The following is a 23,119-nucleotide window of genomic DNA, read 5'->3' on the forward strand; positions in this document are numbered from 1 at the left end:
TAAAGCGCAGGGCCCCGCCCACGGCGGCGGGTGCGCATGCGCTGCGCTGCCCACCCGGTGGCCGCCGCTTCGGGCGCAGCACTGCGCATGCGCGAACGTGGGTAAGGGCGGGGGGGATGCTCTTCGTGGGGCTTGGATGGAGTGGGAGTCGGGGGTTTGGGGTTCAGGAGTGGGGTGGGGTGGTGTGGGACCAGGTATGGAGCTGGGTGGTGTTGGGCCTAGGTGATGTGAGATTGGGTGGTGCGGGACCAGCAGTGGGGTTGGGTGGCTGTGGGACCAGGTATGGAGTTGGGTGGTGTTGGGCCTGAGTGATGTGGGGTTGGGTGGTGTGGGACCGGCAGTGGGGTTGGGCGGTTGGTGATTCTGGGTGTTGTGGGGTTAGGTGGCTGTGGGACCATGTATGGATTTAGGTGGTGTCGGGCCTGGGTGATGTGGAATTGGGTTGGGTGGTCTGGGGCCGCTGCGAGGCTGTACTTGCAGCAGCCTGGGCTTGGGCTGCTCCTGGTGGTCAGCATCGCAGTGAGGAGGGGACAGGCTATGGTGCCAGTTCCGTGTTCATCGTTACCGGTCTCACACAGGGTTGGCATCACCTGAGCGCAGTCCCAACTCCATCCCTTCATGCTCCTTCTCTGTATTTACTAGAGCTGAGAAATGCTGTTCCTACAGGGCTCAACATCAGCCATTGCTTCTTCCAGAAGACTCCCCTGTCCTTGGGATCTGGTTAAAGAGATGGAGGGCTCTGGCTCACCCTGGATCTGGGTCATCTAGGATCTCTCTCTGGATGCTCCTTTGCATCCCCTCTGTGATGTTGGGCAGTGTGCTGAGAGGAGCCCACCATGCTGCTTGCCATCAGCACAGGCTTAACCATGGTGATTCGGGACAGAGACCAGTGTCCCCCCACATGCCCAGAAACATGGTGTCTGTGGGTGAGTTAATGTTGGGTGAAGAGCATGGGGGAATTTATGGCAGCTCTCATGCCGACAGCTGCCTGGCATTGGCAGAAGCCACTTCAAATTACACCAGCTTAGCTCTGCTCCAGGGAGGTGCCATCTCTAACTAGTGTCACTGGGGTCTGAGTCAGCTTCCAGGTATAATGTGCTCTTTCAGAGGAACAAGCTCAATTTTTTAATACCTGGAAGAAATCGCCAGCCTGGAGGGTGGATGCATGCAAGGCTGATGCCTTTTCACTTCCTTAGAGCAAACCTTCATCTATCTAAGAATAGTACCTTGTAGGGGCTGCATGAAATCATATAGATAATATGTTAAACTTATTTTTTCCTGTACAGCAGCAATGTATTATGGTTTGTTCAAACTTGGGGACTAGAGACAAGTTCAACAGCGGTAAAGCATTAGGGTTTAAGAAGGGTTTTCACTGGAGAAGTGAATCCTCGGTTTATAAATGTTTGAAATTTAAATGAACTAATGCATTTAAAAGGGTTTCGATTACTTAGGAAGGCTTGTTCATCCAAGTTTTCTACAACTGCACTAATTTTTGGGGAGCTTCCTATAATTCTCAGCCGTGGAGACGTCTACATAAGCATTGCAATGATGCACTGTGTAAAATCCTTAGAGAGAAGAAAAGCTACAGATTCAGCAAACATCGCTGCATGCTTTTTTCTCAAGAAATGTATGTCAGGCAGAGCATCTCCTGCTTCATTCACATTTTATTTACTGTTTCCTGAAATACATATTAGTAACAGTTCACAAAAGAGTTACAGGCAGAGAAATGCAACCAGATTTGTAAATGTAATAGCCCTACAGGCTCTCTATGAAAGGGGTAAGAAATAAAAACCATCTTTTGACACTTTCCAAATAGTATTCATTCAAAAGCATGGCTTTTAGTGAATCAGGGACCAAATACTGATCAACGGGTAAATCCTACAGTTAGGAGTAGGAGCAAGAAAATAAGAGGGAGGGGAATGGCAAGAGGAGGAAGAGAAAAGGAATTATTCCATACAGCCCTCCCCTACAGCTCCTTTTTTTCTGAATTCATAGGGAAACCATCCCTCGTGTTATTCCCAAGTGAATCTGAGAGCATGATCTGCATATTTATGCTCGATCCAGCCCTTCTCGCACAGAATATCTGCACGACTGCCTGTACTAATTCACATATGAGATTTTTACTGGGAGGGCCACGTATTAGCACTGCTTGTACCTGGCGTGTTTGTGTCTGTCAGTGTGTGGATACGGGAGTCATTACAGAATGGCAGTTAAATATTTCAAAATATATTGAAATTCTGAGCAGTGACACCAAATTCAAAGGGATGGGGGGAAAATGAAACTCCCCAAAGGAGTCTTCGTCATAACTTCTCCATTTATCTGTGAAGTATCAGAAGATCCTAGATTTATTTTCCACAGTCTATGGCTGAAGGCAATATTTATCACTCCCTTCAACCTTATATATGGACCCCACTAGCCGTTCCTAGAGTGGGAATAAATCTGATTGATTGCAGGTATTTACTGCCAGTGAACTCAAGCAGCAATCTATACTCAGCAACCCAGTTAAAATATGGTAACTACAGCAGCGCATATGTTTGGTGATTTAAAGCACATGCAAATCGAAGCAAAGCTGTCTGCTCCTGACAAGTTACTAGCATAACTCTTGGCATGACCAATATTTAAGTTGCATAATAGGAGATTAAAACTGGCAAGGACCAGTGAGTCATTCCAATCGCAGCCTCCTTCTGTAGCAAAATCTTTGTCTCCATTGTTATCTTGCTGGTTTTTTTTTCCTGAACACATCAAGATTTATTATTCTCTCCCTTCTAAATCCTGGATTTCTTGCTAACATGTGAATTCTTTCAGGTCTAACTTTTTACACGTATTTCATTTCCCTACCATCGCCTGCAGCAACAAACCCTCCTCCCACCAACTCCTACCAACCCTTAACAGCTGCATGAACCAAAGATGTCTTAATATTTATGTATGGTTTCAGTCCCTTCATTATAACTGGACGTTGTTAGATATTTAAGAGCTATCAACCCTAAAAACACATGGAGATATCCATGAGTGATTCATTCTGGACTCCACTAAGATGCTTCATCATAATCTTTTTGTCATATAAGAAATCCCACTGTGCTATGCACATGCCCATATCTGAAAATGCCATTAGACTACAGCTAATAACTTGTTTATCATCTGTCCTAAGTCTGGTATTTTTCTGCTCTAACACTATTGATCGCTCTATTCAGTGGCTCTCTCAGCATGTAGGCCATTTAAAAAATAAAGTGCAGGACTGACTTAGCCTCATTTTGTACATGAAGGTGTTGAGGGAGACAGGCATATGGCAGAATCAGAACAGGAGTTATGCACCGAGATGTGGAAGAAAGAACCCTTCAAACTTTAAGGGAAAAAACCTCACTAGATCCTTTCCTTGTTCTCAGGCCCTTCCAGGAAAAAAATTAGTTTGTTCTGAGAGTGAATATTACACTCAACAGTGAAATAATTTTTAGATGTTACTGCTAATAAATGCCAAGTGGTTTTCATGACTAGCGATGGGGTTGTGGTGTACTTAATATGGCTTTGTGCATGTTCACTTTTCTTTAATTCAGGAACTCCTGAGAAGGAGAATCATCAGTGCTGCTGACTGGTAAACAAAAGCAAGTTACACCTCTAGGGCTCAGGAAAAGAAGGTAAACAAAAGCCGGCTATCTAGATAAAAAGCGAACAAATGCTTCGGAGAGAGAACACTCCTATAAACAGTCATTATAACGTAACTCACAGACTGCAAAATTAGGGAGCAGCTATAAATTTAGCTTAGTGTGTAGTCTGAAATAGCAACTGTGTTTATATAACATATGTTTGACTGCAATCGCAAGTGATTCACGTACCACTTATTTCACATACTCGATTAGCATGCAGAACAACTGTGGCATTATAAATAGCATCTCATGCTTAAACATGTTTATTCTGCTTAGCAATTTAGAGGTATCTCGAGTTTTTCTATTCCTCCCAAAGCCTGTCTTCACTCATGTCTTTCTACTTGTTGGAAATTTTGCATCTCTCTGCATATTAATAAATGACAGAGATTTGTGGCCAGCCGTACCTTTGCCTGATTTAGTTACATAAGCACAGATAAATGTGTATTCAAGTAGTCCATCTTTTGCATGATAGACTGATGGGTTAAAGCACTCCAGGAGAAGACCTGGCTTCAGTTCTCTCCTCAGCCTGTGGGGACTGAAACCCATATTTCCATGTCAGCAGAATTACCCCAGTTACTGTTTAGGCCAGGTTGGGGCACTCTTCATTTCTTGTTTAGACTTTTAAGAAACTGTGGAACTACTTTTAGTGTGGGCACTGCTACTGTCCGAAGAAAAGAAAAGGGGGTGGGAGCAAAGGGGAGGAGTAAATGCTCTAGATTAAGCTATGCATAGTGCTTTTATGGACTCCTCTTACTTGCCTTTCACCAGAAAATGCACTAATGATTCAGCTCTCCCAGGGAATATTTTTATTTTGCTGAAACAGAATGGAGCAGTACTGATCCAGAGCTCTAAAGGCTGTAGATCATACTTTTTCCCCTCTTCCAAGTGAGATTTAAGCCCACTGCTCTTACCTTTGGATAAACTCAAGCTGACAAGAAACATATTACTACAGATAAGTATTATTTTAGTCCTGACATACAAGAACTTGTGTTACAGATAATTTAAAATCTACTCTCAAGGGCATGGGTTAAAAAAAAATACTGTCAACAGTCCCGAAAAGCTCTGTTACCATAAATTCAGCAAAGGCATTTCTGTTTCAAGGCATAGATTGGATGAAAGAGGGTTCATGTATGGTATTTTACAGATCATAATCGTATTACCTGCATAGATCATCACTGTGAATGTCCAACTGGCTGGCAAACTCATGTCAGAAATAAGATTCACACAGGAGTTGCTTTGCTTTGTCAGTGGCATGCAGCAACCCCTGGAACAATTACTCCCGCTTTATAATTCAGGACAGGGATGGGGGAAAAAAAAGAGTTCTTCCTAATGCAACCGAAAGTAGAAGAATATGGTGACTCAAGCTGGCATTTGGCCACCAAATCCTTTTCACAATGCTCCAAATTCACAAAACTTGCCAGGTTTAATGGTTCTGAGGGCTTCACGCCCAGTCAGTGCTTCCTAACAACATGGTCCTACGTATATCATGCTGGTTTAGCACCAAGTCAGACAGGGGCAGTGGTTTATAACAGGCTGCCAATAGCTGCAGAATGTGCATTTTTACCGTCAGCATGCTGATTTGTGTTGTTCATGCAGTTACAGCTTGGGACAGTAGAAATATATTTATCTCACTGTCTTTTACAACAGTAACAAAATGCTTCTTTATGCTTGTTCACAGGTCAGCTTAATGTAACGACAGACTAGTTACTTTGGGAAACAAGAACATGAGCAATACTGAGCTTTGCAGCCCCGTGCTAAGAATTTTTGGAAACACTAAAATGTTATTGCATTTTCCCTTCTATCTTATTAGAGATAACACAAAATGTTCCAGAGGGTCTCTGATGCACACGTAGCAATCTGGTTAGGGAAAGACAGCTAAGATACTTTTGAACATTTTAAATAGCTGAGAAGGAACCACCTTGAATATGGCACAAATGATGTTCAGAGCTAACATGCAGCTAGTGGATTATGATCTTCATTATAGCACAGACTGGGTGTGCTATACCATTGTCATCACCTCTGGTTTCCCACTGCCTTCCCTCCGACAATCTGACACTGAAGCCAAGCAAGCGGGTAAAATGCTAGCTTAGTGACCTGACCATTTCACAATGACGTAAAAAAAAATGGCTCAATGTACCGGGCTAGGAAAAGTGACCCTCTGTTTTTTTAATGAAAAATACTAGGCGTAACCTGATGGAAATGTTGTCTTTTCAGATGGAATCCATCCTACTCGGAGAGCATCCTATGCACTCCAGGCACTGCTGAAGGGAGACGTGCCCAAAAGAAGGCCGTGTCCAGGCAGAAGAGGCTCAAACGTTTAGAAGATATTTGGGGGCCTCTGCCCCCAAATCTGTCTCCACCTCAGAAAGTTTCAGCAGCATCCTCCAGACAAATAAAACACTGTAAGAGAAAGAAAAGAACTAGTTGTCTTGGATCCCTTTGGAATGTAAAAGTAAAGGTTTAAGAGCATCCAAAGCAAAGTTCCCCCACCAGCCACAATCTTCTCAGTTTGTAAGAACACCATTCTCACTGCTATGGCTTCCTTGGTCATTCCCCGTGCCAGTCACGTCATTCAAACACGGCTTCCCTGAAAGCGGAACAGAGCAGGGGCTTCCTCACAGGGTTCAGAAAAAAACCCAAGCCAGCTTCAGATGGTGACAGAAATCCTTTGTTGAACCCAAAGAGACAGGATCCCGTACTCATTTGCAGTTTGCACCATCCTTCACAGCTATATTGAGTGCGTGCATGTGGGGAGGCTTCTTCTCTGCGGATCCAACCAAGCTTCTTGGATGCTTTGCACAAGTGATATGGCAAGACATGGAATATGTGCCCTCAGGGCTACCTGCTGCACTGCAGCTCCATGGCATCTTTCACCACATCTGTTCTCCAGATACCTTCCAAACCTTGATTACCGAACCCTCACATCCCCTTGCAATATAGGGTAAGGATCACTCCCATTTTCCAGCTGGAAAATGTAGGAAGGACAGAAGTTAAGTGATTTTCCCCACAATTGTACAGCAGGTCAGAGGTGGAGGCAGAGGCAGAACCAATCCTTAATTCAGGCGCTAGACAATATTCCTTCCGTCTAGAATATGGACATATTCTGAAAGGTCGTATTGGTAAATACATTAAAGGAAAATCATCTCCTTGTTAGTGACTCTTAATCCAGATAAGCATGATTCTGAATTAGGCTGTAAGTGTGTTTTAAAGGGAAACACTTAACCTGTGTTATCTCCATGCTGGCACCATAATAAACAGCCATTCCTACTTGTACCGAATTAGGCGAATAATCTTATAATTCATGAAATCTGAAGTATGTGGATGAGAAGAATCTATGCAGAAACCATCACTCATGGCTATTTTTAGCACTTCTTCCACAAACACCTGGAAACTATTGATTTGCTTATTATCTGGCACCACCCAGAGTCTCTTTAAGTTCTGCCTGGTGTACTCTTCTTCAGGAAGGCCTTCCACACTTGCAACCCAATCTAAGGTCAGATGGTTGGGGTCCTGCAGGTAGCTAGATATTGAAGAGAGGTTTCCGTTGAAGCAATAGTAAAGTTTGGAACCGAGAAGCTTCAGGAACAGACATGACGTGGAGAAGATATGAGCGCTGAACACTTCCATGTTGGAGGAAGACAGGCTGTAGATCTGGGGTGCTTCTCGGACGGTGAAGTGAACAGTCTGGGTCTTCTGATCAAGGGTGATGTTGAGCATGGCATTTTTCTCCGCTTTAGAAAGCTCCACCTCCTTCTCCTGCAAGGCCTCAATCAGTGGCTGAATTTGATAAAAATCTACCTCCCGTCGAAGTAAGCCCATTTCCTGAAAGTCTTCAGGGAGGTCCAAGTGAGAAGTTCGTAAGAAGTTCAGGATATAGCGGAAGATTTTGCCATCTCTGTCAATAAAGCAGTTGCCTTGGCTGTCCTTCTTGGTTGGGATCTTCCCACTAAACATGGCCCCCAGCATGGAGTCTGGAAAGCTAGTCAGGGTGGACAGAGAGGTGGTATAGAGTTTTCCTCCAACATTGAGCGTGATGGGTTCTGACATGATGGAAAAGTCACGATGCTGGGACTAATTCTAAAACAAAAAAAGAAAAAAAATAATCCAACACCACACATTTAGTTGCATTTACCTGTTGGAAAGGTTAAACTAGAGAGATGGAGTCCTAAATATGTAAGGGTACCTACATGGCAAGAATTCATCATAGCAATTGGAAGTGGGGAATTACTTTTGGAGGTTGTATCTTGAGATGTTTTTTCTCCCAACAGACTTGAACAGGACTTTGTTTAGTTCAGTTTAGTGCTAGAAATCACGAGTCTTCCAAAACTTTACAATCATGCTAAAAGTGAAATCTCTCCCACAGATGCCTACAGCGGAACGACTGCTGACTTCAAAGCAAGAGTTGTGTTGTGGGCTCCCATCTCCCTCGCAAACACAGAATTTAGAGGGGAAAAAAAGGACAGGACTAGAACTGGACGCATCCCAACATCTTCCATGGCATCTGAAGATACAATGAAAGCAACAAAGCTGTTGCAGCAGAATCCCCTGACACACATTTGAGTGCAGCCAGCCTAGCAGGGAGCCAGCAAGCAGTGCTGCCGTAAGCACGCGACAGTCTGCGGTTCCATTCAGTAAAAAAAACCACCAGGCTTTCTCCTTCCAACATGCTTTACCTTAGAAAACATTTCCTAATTAATTGGGGCCATATCCCAATTGACGTAGTTTCCACACAGCTCCTCTGCAATCAGCTGAGATGAACGGAGGATGCGATTTTATGATGCAGTTAAGCATCACTGCCTCTGGAAGGGACATACCTCCCTTCGCCCTCCACCATACCTTCCTCCTCCCTTATGCCAGCTCTGGCACTCCTCTGACCGCACAGTGAGCCAGTTTAGGGAGAAAAACCATCATTTTCTATTCAAGATATGTTTCTGCTACATCTTGGAACCAGATGAATGCCAGGGCTGGTGCAAGGGAAGAGGAAGGAGCTATGTAGCCCTTTCCATTGCAGATCAGCTCAGCTGCCTTGAAAAGGTGGGCCCTCATTCCTGCTAGCTGAGGACCTGCAAATCTGTTTTTCCTTGTTTGCTTGTTGACTTAATTGTTGACTTAATCAGCAGAAAACCCATCAGTGTTTGCTTGCAGAGGCAGGAGGTAGCTCTTGCTGTAGTGACTATGGTCATTCAACAGAAAGCCGCCAAACAGCTCTCTTAAAATTAAACTTAAGTGCAGGCATTTTCCTAACTAGTCATGGAATAATCATAGACACTACGACACTATTATCAGCTCTGGAGTCACAGCAAAATACAGATAGGAAGAACATAATCCTGTGCTGGAATATCAATTCTTTTATGGCTGCTAAAACCCAAATAATAGTGTTAATGGCACCCTAAACCAAATACGCCTCTAGATAGCAAGCACATTTTGCTATGAAAAACTTGCCCGACCTAAGGCAGCTAATGAACAGGTCAAAGCAGAATCTGTATTTCACTTCTAGTTTAAGGCTAACATTCCACTCTGTTCTTTAGCCCGCTTTAGCCCTTAGCACACAGTGTATATCTCACTGCACAATAATTTATGGAAAGAAGCAGATCCCTCAATCCACTGAGTGCTTTGCCTGTGTATCCCTTAGTTCCACGTATCCAACAAAATTGGCAAATAAAGACGCATGCGTAGACCAACACAACGCCCCGTCTACACCCATGACCGAAGGCAATCCTCGTGACTAACCTCAGCCAAATATACCCTACAAAAAACTATTTGTTCCAGTGCTAAACTCCCCTTAGCACTGTAGTCTCAGCATACTTCCCACTCTTGAAGACCTCCACCCAATTTAGAGTCAAGAGCTGTTTAAAACTGATCATATAGAGGCTTCAACTGGTATAATTCTGTAGTACAAGTGGCTGCCGTGTATTTTTTCCCCTAAGGGCTTGCAATATGTCTGTAAAAGCATTGCTACAAGCACAATCTGACATTCACAAAAACAGCCTAAAATGGATTTTAGTTTTTTTCAAGTTTCACCAAACAGAAGCTTTCCCTACATCTCCCTGCAAATAACACAGCCTGCAGAAGCAGGACTGACAGTGACCCCACAGGCCATGTCCGTTGCTTCCCATCTCTGCTACCTCTCCGGCTGCTTTAGAGTAAACAACCCAAATTTTTCTGTTCCTTCTTCATAGGTCATGTTTTCAGATTTTTGAGCCCAAGCCTACTTATCTACACCACGGGAGTAGTTTTCTCATGTTCTCTGCCAGCCTTAGCCAGATGCAGAGTGAGATGTTTCCCTTGATGTGTGTGTGACAGGCTTCACTTGGCAGAGCCCGTTGTCAAGAGTCACGACCTAAAGACCACCGGATGGTCCAAAGATACAGATTTTCATTTCAAACTCAACATCCACCCTAGGTTTATTCTGATCCAAAGACTCACCGCCTATGTAAGTTGAGTGAGAGGCAAATGTCTCAGTCCAATCTTAAAAAATGTCCAATGTTAAAATATCTTGTAACTGGTTTCTTTATCAGCAGTCTCAAAAGGGAGGCTGCCAACAAAATATGGCAGTAACATGAGCTCTTCGAAGCTGAAGACCACATCTACGCTGCCAGCAACAGCATTAGAAATTTGACCAACCTTTAGCTCCGGCGTTGGACGAATTGTGGGTGTAGTAGCACAGAGCTCGGCAGACACGGCGTTACCCCCTCCCCGTGTGGGCTCGGCTCCTCTCCCACCTCTGGATGCTGCTCAGACACGTGCCCTGACCAGCTTATTCTACTTATGGCTATTTTGCAGTCTACAGGCCCATACAGGCTGGATTTCAGTCTCCCAGGACACCAGCTTGCTTTTATTTTGGACCTCCGCACTGCCCCCGCACTGGATTAAATTTCAAACGTTTAATGATGCAAACCTCTGGCCCATGGGTAAGGCTGCAGGATGACCATTCCACAGCTGTCATTCATAAACTGGAATCAACATATGACAAGGTAATAATCTGCTTTTGCCTAATTCATCCCATTACTTGCAGGTTTATATCTTCATAGTGTGAAGATGAATCTGACAGTCTGGCAACGTCAGAAGACCTAAAACTGCAGCACAAATGAGCGCGCATACGTCTACTGGATTCATCATCAACCTGGACTTAATGCATTGACCAACCAATGTACTTGGCAGTAACTGGGGAAAGTCAGTCAATCTTTGCTGCTTTTTTCTTATAAACTTGTTTTTCATAAACTTGTAAAACTTAAAATTAAATGGGTTGTCAGTTTTCTCTCTTTGCTCATCCAACCAGCATTTGCAGTCCCTACCCCGGTTTATCAGGCCTGGGTGCTTTGCTAATGCAATACAAAAGTTCTCCAAGAATGCAGCACGGAAATCTCTTCTGCTTGGTGGCATTTCCGCAAAGAGGAGGTACCAAGAGAACATCTGATCTTGCACTTGGGTGGCTATAACCTGCAGTCACCAAGGACAAGTACAAATTGGGTTACGGTTCTTGGAAGCAGAGAATTACAGTAAAGCCTTTTGCGTAGCTGCTCCCCAAGTAGCACTTAAAATTCATTCAAGTTAGATCAGCTAGAGATCTAATTTGAGAGTTGAAGATGCAGATTTGGCCAAAGAGCACAGCATTTATTTTGTGCTTTTAGAATGACTTGAATTTAAATACATCTTTCTTTTTAAAACAGATGTATTTAATATCACGGGGAAAAAAATCTACGGTTGATTTCAAGTCATAATCTTTTCAAGTGATGTAAATTGAGAGAAACCAGCCGTGGTGAACTTTTTGGAAAAGTCAAACTCCTGAATAGAAGCTGCTGTCTAAGCATCTGAGCATTTCAACCGACCAGCGCTTGTAAATTTTAACTTGGGTTTTACTCACAGGAGCATCCTCAACAGATGCATAGAGAAGAATTCTGTAACGACCTTCTACCCCATGAGTTTAGTTCAGCAAATAATTGGTTCGAACCTGGGAGAGTGATGGAGGTTGACACAGCAGGAAGGTATGAAAGAGCGTGCGAAATAACAAAATCTACCTGTTTTCACTTATCGATGCCTTCACGTATTCAGAACCATCAGCTCCGTTCCTTCATTATCATAACACTTCCTTTGCTTAATCATTGTGAATGTAGAACAGCTTTGGATAAGCTTATTTCCCCTCTTATGTATTCATCACATTTAAGAGTGCTTTAATTAGCTAATAAATAAAATTCTGTATAGGTAATTTAACTGAGTGCCTCTTTCACTCAACTTGGCAAAAACCCACAAGTGTAAAAGTAATCATCAAAAAAAAAAGCATCAGTCACTATTTGCCAACATAAATAAAATGTAAAGAAATCGCACAAATATTACTACGTATTTAACCACTCTGAAAAATGAGTACAGCTGTAGTCTATCCTTTTTATCCAAAAAAATGCAGTTTAATGGAAAGTCTAAAGTTATAAATATGTTTATATGGTTTTCAAAGAGACATGGATCTTTCCTTAAGATCTCTCTCTCTCTCTCTCCAATTTTTAACAGGATTTTTCTGGTTACTTATTCAGATAAAAAATGATAACTTAGATCATTCCAGTTAAAAATAATCTACCCTGAAACAGCAAGTTTATGAAACGCCAAAGAGATATGGTATGCCTTGTTCTGTTTAACAGTCTCATTGAAGATCTGAAGAAAACTCTCTCTGCATTAACAAAATAAAGCTAATACTAGTTAGCTGAAGCTATAAATTCCAGCAGGGCAGAGAAAAGGTACTAAACAGATCAGAAAACAAAACAAGAAGTTTTTATTTGGGAAAATGTGTAGCAATGCCTTGATTTCCCTAACAAGTAAACCCTAATACAAGTATTTCTTGGGAAAATATTGCTTAGGAAAAGCAGCAGTAATCAATTGCAAACACAGATTTCACTTTACAAATGGCAGGGAAGGAAAAGGAATCAATTCTTTGGGATTTGAGAGGCAACGTCTAAGATGGGGTTAACAGGCTGATCCTAGTGTCATTCGGAGGATCTCATTAATGAAATTAATTCAACACAGAGCAGCAAAGCAAGAGCGATCTGTAATTTGGTAGGAGTGGATCACGATGAGTTGTTAGGGTTTCCAAAGTCCATGCCACAGGCTGCTTATGGCCTCTGAAGCCTTTACGTGTGGCATTAAAGGCATTAAAAGTTGTAGCATCCCCTGAAACATGAGTTAATGGACGCTGTGACAGCAACAGGATCTTTTGCAGCCAGATGTAGTGATACGTGGCCATTTACACAGTCGTTGCCCCTGGTTTTAATTTGATACATAAGGTATTGCACTGCTGGTTGATTTTATAGTGTAGCCTTCAATAGCTCACTAATAAAACATCCCTCCATGACCAAGACTTTGGAAACCTGTATTTAGGACAGTGAAATATGTGCAGCTTCGTTAAGAAATAGTTGAGGAGTAACAATGAACTGCAAAATACACACACAGCAAAAAAAGAAGGAGATTAATTATTTAGGCTGGCAGAATGAAGGATGCCTAAGTGGCAATAAAATTAAAGCAAGCCGGGGACCATTTCTGCTAAGCATCAGGAAGAGCAGCCAGACTAAAAACCTCTCTGGCTTTTTGAGTATTGCCCAAGAGAGCTGGTGAAAGCCACATCAGCTGGATAAATGTTACGAGAGACAGATCAGGTAATGCATTATAGGAAGTAACTCTGCATTGGGAGGGGCAGGATTGATTTCAGCTAAAAAGGAGGTATGAAAAAAGAAGTATCTGGGCACCTGGATGGCAGCTGGAGACTTTAAATGTGGTTCGGCAGGAGAAGATGGTTGTTCGCAGGATGGGGCTCCAGTCTGCTTCGTTAGAGCGCATTAATGGCAAACACATAATCAGGCAAAGATACTTCTTTCTGCACAACGCTCGTTCTGCTTTGGGTTTTGCCCCAGATTCCCCACACTCGGCACGTATCGCTTTCCTCCATCGCGGCTTACCGAAACCCGCGTTTTGGTTTGAGGTAAAAATTCCGGTTTCCACGAAACACCCGAGTCCTGAGAAAAAAATACTCATGAAATTGTGAACTCCAGATCTGGGCACACCCAGCCCCATAGCACTTGCTGTGACTGTACCTGCAGGCCAGTTTTAGGCCTCGTGCCTTCCCAAGGGAACGATTTCGCAGAGGAAATCCAGACCCCCAGCTATGAGTTTCTGCCCCACTGTGTTACGGGGACTGCAGACGAGGCAGTTTGAAGCCTGGAAGTCACCCCATGAAAGACAGGAGAAAAATAGTAATAACAGAACAACAAAGGGATCGCAGAAATGAAATAAAAACTATCTAGGGGATAAAAAAAAAAAGATAAAACACTCAGTTCACCACTTATCTAGCCAGCTGCAGCCAGCAGGCATCAAGTGAGAGCTGGGTCTAAGGAAGGATTTGGGACAAAATCTGTCGCAAGGACGGATTCACCCTCCCTTCATGTACCCCAGATGCACACTTATTTATCTCAGCTCATCTTCAGCTACAGAAGGTTAAACATTTGCAATATGGTTTCTACACCTATATGCTTATTTATAGTAAACTTGGAGAGGAAAACTCATGTTTTCCCATCGCTGCAGGACACACCCACCTAATTTTGGACACTCATTTAATATCATCCTCTCCAATAAATATAGTGCAGCACTTAGAGGCTTAAAATTCAGTCGGTGAAGCAGAGCGTGGTGTGTCTGCCAGAAGCAATATATCCCGAAATGCAGCGCCAGGGAGCAGGGGGAAGCGGCTGCTTTTTGTTTAGAGACCGCTGTGGTGCCTCTGGAAATTTCCAGCCGACGTTTGGGGAAAGGCGGCTCACCCCTGAGGCTGGCACAGGGGACATGGGTGACGAGCGCCGGGAGGGGACTCAAACTCCCAGCAGGCACATGGCAGGAAACGACGGCTCACCCTTCCCTTCTCGCTGTAAGACAGGATCGGTATCGATCTGCCGGCGACAGACACGCTGACTATCCACCTTCGGAGAGCAGCTGCTTAGCCGTCAGTTATTTATATTTATTTATATTTAATTTTCTAACCCTGCTTCGTTAGACGCAGAAACGCTCCTCTGCCAACGGGACGCACGAACAACGGGAAAGCGTGAACGGGAGTTTCATAACATCCCTGGTTTGTTGTGGGTGCCATGCTGTGTGTTCATCCCTTCCCGGACCTGCACCTTGATGCCCTTGAGCATTTTCTGGGCTGGTTGCTTAGGGATGCAGGTGAATGCAAAAGGCTGCATGTCCGGGTCTCTGCAGACGCTGAATTTAAGTAATAAAGAGAAGAAGGTAGGGCGACAGGGGTAGGGAAATAGAGCTGGTGCCCAGTTAGTAAGAGGAAGGAGCGATATAAAACAAAGGTCAGGTTCCTCCTGAGAAAAGAGGAATGAAAGCAGTGGTGCAAGGCGGGGAGGAGGAGAACGAAATGAAGGTGAACTGCTACTGAAGGAGAACGGCAGAAGACAAGATGGAGGGGGAGAGGGAGTGCCGAGCCAGAGAGATGTGGCTGCAGCGAGGTTCGGAGAATAAAAGCCAGAGTGCTGCGGTGCTCGGCGCTCTCCTGGCCTGACCTCCGACACCCGTGGGCTCAGGGGCTGCTGTGTGGGCAACGCAGACTGCCAGGAGGGCACTGCCACCAGCTGCCAGGAGGGAGCCTGTTCGGGGTCTCATGGCAGTGGGAGCATCACTTTTCCTTCCAAGCAGCTGATGTAACCCTTTGTACTGTCCAATACACCAATTTAATGCCAGCCCCGGCAAAGGGTTTCACTGATTTCTAATGTCCTGTCCAAGCATCCACACGGGTATCACTTGGCACCCTTGGAGTATCTTCCAGATACTCTTCTTTCTTTCCTGGACCACTTCATCCGCACACGTGGTAGACCACCACCTGCATACTGCTTGATGCACGCACAGGATGGTTCAGCAATCCAGCTTCCACCCCATCTCCCACTGACACCGTCACTTCCAGGGCACCCCTGCAATTAGAGGGCGGCTAATCGCCAGCACGGATGCAGCTGCACGCTAGCGAAAAGCACGCAGAAATAACACTGACAAGGTAGGTGCCATCCAGAATTAGACCCTCCGCAGGGTACGGCTCATGCACGTCGCCCAGCCGGCCCCATGCCGCCGTCCGGGGCTGGCTGCAGCTCGGCTGGATGCAGAGCCAGCCTCGGCTGTGGGAATACAGGGCTTGGATTTGCTAAACCGCTGTAAATCCTTTCATTTTGGAGATGTTTCATTGAAAACGGGGGGGGGGGGGGGGGGATGCAAAGTTGGCAGAGTGGCGCTGAACCCTACCCTGTTAAGAGGAACCATAGGTACGGCTCCTCCCTACGTAGCCAAGCGTTCACACTATTAAATTAGCTTAAAATACTAAAAATATAACCCAAAATCCCCCCAGCGGGGGGGATCACCATTCCTTCCCGCATCTCCCAGCGTTTCTCCGCGGAGCAGCAGCGCCGGTCCCCGCTCCCCGTGCCTCAGTTTCTCCACCTCGGCGGGGGGGGGGGGCGGATTTACGATGGGGTGACCCTGCCCTTCCCACCTCCCCCAAGCCGGGCGGATCCCCCTCCCATCCCCATCGCGGTACCCACCTGCGCCCCCTCCAGCCGCCGAGCCCCGTCGCTCGCCGGGCGCCGCGGGAGGAGGAGGAGGAGGAGGCGGCGGCGGCGGCGGGAGGAGGAAGCGGGGGGCGCGGCACGGCTCGGCCCGGCCCGGCCGCGCTGGGATTTGTAGTTCTCCGCCGTCCTCGGCCCTGCCCCGGTGCTGCCCGCAGGACTGCGGCTCGCAGCCGGCCACGCCGCAGCCTTACGGGCCCCGGTCCGGCCCGGCCCCCGGCGGGAGGTAACGCGGGGTAGGTGGGGAGGGAGGGAAGGGGGTGTCGGAGGAGGGCGGTCGGGGGTTGGGGTGCTCGGAGGGAGGGGTGCGAGGGGAAGGGGGGCTTGGGGAGGGATGCGGGAGGGGTGGTCTGGGGTGGGGATGCAGGGGGGATGCTCAGGGGAAGGGATGCAGGAGGGTTAGTCGGGGAAGGGGGTGCGGGAGGGATGCTCGGGGGAGGGATGCAGGAGGGGTGCTCGGGGGTCGGGCTGCTCGGAGGGAGGGATGCTCAGGGATCGGGCTGCGGGAGGGAAGTCTCGGGGAAAGGGGTGCGGGAGGGATGCTCAAAGGGAGGGATGCTCGAGGGAAGAGATGCAGGAGGGATGCTCGGGGGTCGAGATGTTCAGGGGTTGGGATGCTCGGGGTTGGGATGCTTGGGGGTCGGGATGCTGGAGGGATGCTCGGAGGAAGGGGTGCAGTATGGATGCTCAGAGGGAGGAATGCTCAGCGGTCGGGATGCAGGAGGTGCTTCAGGGGTCGGGATGCAGGAGGCATCCTCAGGATCGCAATGCAGGAGGGATGTTCAGGGGTTGGGATGCAGGAGGGAGCTGGGAGTAGGGGGTGCTTGGGGGTCAGGATGCAGTCGAGGTTCTCAGGAACTGGGATGGTCAGAGGGAGGGATGCTCGGGAAGGGGTGCAGGAGGGATGCTTGGGAGGAATACTCAGAGGGATGCTTGGGGGTTGGGATGTAGAAGAGGGCTTGGAAGGAGGTATGCAGGAGAGATGGCTGGAGTAAGGGCTGCTCGGAGGGTCAAGATGCAGGAAGGATGCTCAAGGGAGGGGTGCTTGGAGGGAGGGGTTCAGGAGAGAGGCCCAGGATTCGGGATTCCCATAGAGATGCTCAAAGAGAGGGATGCTCTGTGGTCAGGATGCAGGAGGGAACCCTGGAGAAGGGGTGCTCGAGGATTTGGGTGTTTGGGGGTCAGGCTACAGGGGGATGCTTGGAGGGAGAGATACAGGAGCAACATTGGCAAGTGGGTGTGTGTGCATTCCCCCGGTGCCTGCAGGGCTTTGCAAACCTGTTTACAAGGCAGCATCTTGTTAAGAGAAACTGGCCAAGATGGGTTCAGGTTTTCCCCAGGGAAGCTGACCTGGAGAGAGACACCCAGGGATGTTTCCATCCCATAGGGAGCCAAAAGACCCTAAAAGTGAAGGTCAAATTCAGAGCAGTCCAGATCCAAACCCCTTTCATGTTAAATCTGCCCTGGCTTGGACTTTGCAGGTGTTACCAAAGGGTAAAAGCAGATGTCGGAATATTTGCCACTTCCGTGAGGTTTTCAAAATGCTTTAGGAACTCAGCTATACCCTGCTGTGTTTGTATCATGGGACTCACATCAGAGGAATTTCACCTGCATGCCAGGGGGTTCGAAATGCCTTGGAGATCTTTGTGATGGAGTCCGTAAAGTTTGCCACGGTCTCACTTCACCGTCCTGGTTTCTGGATTGGCTGATGCAAAGCCAAATATGTTGGGGGCTGGAGGGAAACTGAGGTCTCAAATGAGTGTCGTATCCCAGTTTTCCTGAAGGCACCACCAAAAAATTGGAGATCTCTGTATCTCCAAGCAGTGAGGCAGCGTCTGATGAATCCCAGCCAGCGGCGGCAGGGTCGGCCCTCAGTCCGGTATGCTTTGGTGAACAGGACATGGTTTTTCCTTGGGTTATATCCAGGGGTTTAATTTCTATACACAGACAAAAGCAGACAGAAATCCGAAGAGAGAAGAGTGATGTTAATGCTATAAATACCTCCAAGAAAACAACCAGCTTTCCGGAGTAGATGTATTTACAGTCTCCAGGGATGGCAATAGAAAGGACATTGGTCTGAAGGTCAGTGCAGGATCCGGGTGCTTCTAGTATAAAGCCCCATGGAAGCAGGGTAGCACAGCCCCAGCTAAGAGCTCTGGCTGAGGAGGAGAGCAGAAGGCTTTTGGGGGAAGAAAAGGAAGATATCTTCATCTGGGGGATGTGAGGAGGAGTGACCATCCCGGGAAAAACTTACCTAGTGTGGGCAGGACAAAGCTTTTGGGCATCCAACGCCAAATATATTCAGAAAATTAAAAAGCAACTGGGGTGGGTTATTTTTGTCTGTGGTTGGTGCTGGGCTTAGCCATAGAGCCAGTGGTTTGTCACTGCTGGTCTAGTGGTTAGAGCAAGTCCTGCCTTCTGTGCCTTTCTCTGCTGCTGGTTTTTAAGACAACGGGAGAAAGGAATGTAATTCCTTGTGCCTTGCTTTCTGCATCCATACGAGGATGGCTGATAATATGCTAGTGATGGTTTTGAGACGCTTTATTAGAAAAGGATACCAATAGATATTAGAGATGCGTGTATGTAGCTGTTGACTGGAGGGGAGGAACGGAGCTGGGAGGAGGAGTCTGGAGAAAGAGAGGATGAAATGTTAGGGCCCTGGGCTTTATTTGGTATTATTCTGCTGATCGCTTTGACATCCAGCCAAAGCCTTTTTTTTATGCAATGACTGAGTGCCTAACAGCAAAAAACACAGAGCAAGAGGAGAGACTGGTGGATTTGTGGGCACCAAAGGGATCAAAGAAGCAGCACTAGAGAAATAAGAGAGCAGGGTAGCTAAGATAGATGGGTTCAGGTAGGGCAGTCAGCCCAGCACTGTTGTCCATGAATTGAGGCCATGGTCAATCACGTGAAGATGGCTGATAGAATTGTATGGTGTGGTCAAACATATTTATAATGTTTTAGGGGAAAAAGGAATGATGAAATACATGGTACTGCAGAAGAAAGGAAAAGGGTCTGCAGTGGTCTGCGGATTTAAAGCATCAACAGATTTTAGTAAAGGCACGGACTACTAGATGGTAAATTTAGGCTGATTGCAAATAGATGTCTTTTGGTTAGTTACTTTTTAGGGACCCCTTAGAAAAGTGTGCAGCCACAGGAGAGAAACTCACTGTTCCCAAGATAGAGCTCCTGATGTACAGCAAAGCCACGCAAAATGCCAACGGCCCAGTTGGGTGACGATGCTCAAATAAATCTTTACTCTCTGGAGAGGACAGAAAGCTGCTGAGCCGGGTGGAAGGTCCTGCAGAGCGTGGGGACAACCTCCTGCTCTGAATTTGCTACCGCCTGTGGCTGAAGGGGAATCTCCATCAGTGCTGCACTAAAGGGTGGTTCTGATTCAGTGCAACAGGGGACAGGAAAGCATGAAGAGCCTTGCCAGCGAAAAGTAATTAGCTCTAGTGAGTAGGAGACACACAACACAAGTACAATCTGTCACTGGAAAGCAGTTTGGGACAGGAAGCGAAGAATATGTGATCTCCTTGAAAAGAGAAGGTGAATTTAGAAAGGCAGATTATAATTACGTGCAAAAAAACTGGCCAGGCTTCTGTGCTGGCAATTTTTCCCTGTTATGACTGCAGATGGGTAGAGTCTCACTTCTGTTTCTAAAGGGGTATTTAACTGGATTTTTCTGCAGTTATTAGCTCTGAGTTTCTGCCCAGATCTCATAAAAATGGACCTAATCCTCTGCTCTGCCGTGGCACTTTACTGAGTGCAACTCGGATAGCAGGTGAAGCGAGCAAAGTAAGGTGGAGCATTGTCGTTGATATATTTGCAGGTCTGGAGAGGTTTGGCTGCTGGCTCTGCCACAACCTATTGCATCTCCTTGAGCAAATGGTTTGATCTGGATGTGCCTCAATATTTCATATTGCTACAACAGTGTGAATGATATCTGCCGTGTCGCTTAAGTGAGATAGATATTCTCTTGTGTATATTCCTACAGATACAGTTTGTAGGCCAGTGGGCTCTATTTCAGTTGAAGCCTCCAGGCATTATTACGGTGCAAATAATATATAAGGGAGGCTGAGGCTTTAGAGAACAGTGGAGTAGCTGGATGTGAAATAATTAAGAAAGAAGTAAAGAGAGAAGCAGCAATTGTGTCGTTGAGAGGACTCGAGATAGAAACCACAGCATTAAGTCGCTGTGAGTGCTTGACGTATACACGGAAGATCATTGAATTGGAATCACATCACTTACATTAATGAAGGTTATTTAGTCAGAAAAATGAGATCTCATCTAAATGAAGAGTATAACCAGATGTGTAAATTATGCTAGATCATGGGGAAGCAGAAGTAGGAGGTACAGTAGCATGGATGGGGGCCCAGCAGTGGCCTTTGTTCGATGATTTCCGACTCTGTAGGGAAATTGCAATTTCCTCCTAGTTATTTAGAGGGCTTTTTAGCCTTTTAGAAAAAAAGTCTTAGGGAAGTGATAAGAATGACTGTCTGTGACTGTCTGATACCTGCTGGTCAGGCTGTGTCTATTGGATGTGGTAATGATGAGTTGCAGGCTGTGGTTTCCCCTCCTTGGCTGGAGGAACAGGCAGGTACTTCGGACAAAAAAAAATTCCCTTTGCCTATGAATTAAGGGGACATTTGTTCCCTGCAAAAAAATCTTTAGGACACAATTACTTTGATGTTCCTGGAAAACAGACCTAGAGGGGTGTGTGACAACAGGGGCTGATCCTTTTAAGAAGTTGTATACCAAGTCATGGCAAATTTTGTAGAAATTTTAGAGAATACAGTGTTTTTTGTGCAGTATTTCGTGCGCTAGCAAGGCACTGTGTGCGCTCCCTTCCACCCTGCAGCAGCTCAGCATGCTGCAGGATTGAGCCCTAATTGCCTAGCTGCCTGGAGGATGCAGCAAGAATAACAGTAATGTCTTGGCTGACATAAAAGAAACCATTTCAGCAGGAGTTAAGGACAATAAAAGGTAAGTCTCGTTTCTGTACTTCCAGACCTCCAGAGAATTCAGGGAAGTAGATCATGATTTCTTCTTTGTAAGAAGCAAATCACTTTATCAGTCTATGTTTGGATGGTGGGATTTTTTTCCTCCTTTAGTGGTATTTATCAAACTATATATGAAGCCGTTGTAGGAAATGTGCTGAATTTATTACCAAGATTTCCTAAAGGTAAGGTACATCTCAGATCTATGTTTTCAGAGCTTTGTAAGATCTGGGGTGGGGAAACTGATACTGCATTCCGCAAAAAAAAAACTAAGGAGCTTTTACTGGAAATCTGCCGCTGGCAGGGATAGGGGAATTAATTGATTTAGAAGTAATTGGTTAGCCTTCAATTGAAATGAATCCTAATTAAAGAAAAAACACAGGCAGAAGAGAAATATAAGGACATGTCTGAACAGTACAGATTATGAAGATTAGACCCAAGCAAAGCCCAAGGTGACTTTTCATCATGAGGTGGGGCTTGGGGGTTTTTTTTGCAGTTTACTCGATTTGGAGAGTGAAGCTAAGCTGGTCGATGCTGCTCTTTTCTTAAATTCCTTTTCTCTCTCTGATTTCTAGAGCATGGTTGGGTATCTGTCCTTGCAGGGACACGTCTCATGGTCAGCAACACCTGTTGCAAATGTTGATGAAATGCTTCATTTTGTTTGTGACTTTAGATGGAATTTAAGTCTGGAGCCAGGGCTGCTTTCTCTTACATCGCCCTTTTTATTTTGAGGGGGCATGGGAGAAAGCGCTGTGGACCCTGGTGTGTATTTGTGAATGCAGTGTGTGGTACCTAATGCCATCAACACTCGTTGATCTGCCAGGTGGAACGGAGAGTGTCTTCAGGACAGTTTTGTAGGCCTGAGCATCTACATGACAAGGATAAGATAGGAAGATATCTCTCCCTCTTCCAAAGCACATCTCCCTCTCTAGCACATCTTCAAAAAATCAAGAAGAATTATCTGAGAACCTAGTTTTGCCAGCCTGCCTTCGGTTCTTGGGATGATTGTAGAGCACATCCTCTTGGAAACTGTGTCTCAGCACATGAAGTAGGAGGTGACTGGGAATGACCAGCATTCATTTACCAAGGGTAAATCATGCTTGACCTACGTGATGGCCTTCAAGGATGGACTGGTAGATCTGTGCATTAGGGGAGAGTAGTGGATGTCGTCTTCTTTGACTTCAGTAAGGCTTTTGAGATAATGTCCCGCAGCATCCTTGTATCAAAGATACAAGAGAAACTGCAGCCTAGATGGGTGTACTGCTAATTGGGTAGGAAACTGGCTGGAACTATCCTGGGACCTTTCCTTTTTGATATTTTTATCAACAACCTGGAGGCAGAGATGAAATTCACCTCATCAAATTTGTGAGTGACAACAAACTTGGGGGAATAGTCAATACGCTTGAGGGCAGGGCTGCCATACAGGAGGACCAGGAAAGGCTGGGGCTGACAAGAACCTCGTGGAATTCAACAAGGACAAAGGCAAAGTCCTGCACTTGGGATGGACTCACTTGGGATGGATTCACCCGGCATGGATTCACCTGGGATGGACTAACCCAGCATGGACTCATCCAGGATGGACTAACCCCTTGCGCTGGTGAAGGCTGGGGACTGACTGATAGCAGCCCCCCAGCGCCTACAAGGAGGTTATTCAGGAGATGGAGCCAGGCTTTTCACAGCAGTGCATGGCAGGAGAATGAGAAAAAACCAGACATAAATTGAAACAAGAGTTTCCAACTGGAAATAAAGAAAACCTTCCCACTATGAGCTAATTAGGCACTGGGGCAGGTTGCCCACGATGGTTGTATGATCTCCATCCTGGGACGTTTTCAAGACCTAAATGGCAAAGCCCTGAGCAGCTTGGTTTGATTTCAGCTTTGTGCAGGGG

At 46.0% G+C, this 23,119-nt stretch overlaps 1 protein-coding gene and 1 long non-coding RNA gene across 2 annotated transcripts; one reads left to right on the forward strand and one right to left on the reverse strand.

Moving 5' to 3' along the window:
- Positions 1-884: 884 nt before the first annotated feature.
- LOC127025186 (uncharacterized) lies at positions 885-6,034 on the forward strand. Its single transcript, XR_007767629.1, has 3 exons — positions 885-926; positions 3,552-3,632; positions 5,856-6,034. It is a non-coding gene; the product is annotated as an uncharacterized LOC127025186 (long non-coding RNA).
- Positions 6,035-6,888: 854 nt separating this feature from the next.
- Positions 6,889-7,688, reverse strand: KCTD21 (potassium channel tetramerization domain containing 21). The gene has a single exon (XM_050915141.1). It carries the CDS (start codon positions 7,686-7,688, stop codon positions 6,906-6,908), a length of 783 nt encoding a protein of 260 aa, XP_050771098.1. The 3' UTR covers positions 6,889-6,905.
- Between the last annotated feature and the right edge of the window lie 15,431 nt (positions 7,689-23,119).

This window comes from Gymnogyps californianus, chromosome 1, assembly GCF_018139145.2.
Source record: "Gymnogyps californianus isolate 813 chromosome 1, ASM1813914v2, whole genome shotgun sequence".
Classification (NCBI taxonomy): Eukaryota; Metazoa; Chordata; class Aves; order Accipitriformes; family Cathartidae; genus Gymnogyps; species Gymnogyps californianus.

What these genes read in the sequence shown, in the direction of transcription:
- KCTD21 (XM_050915141.1), bottom strand. Translation starts at nt 7,688, where the DNA reads ATGTCAGAACCCATCACGCTCAATGTTGGAGGAAAACTCTATACCACC.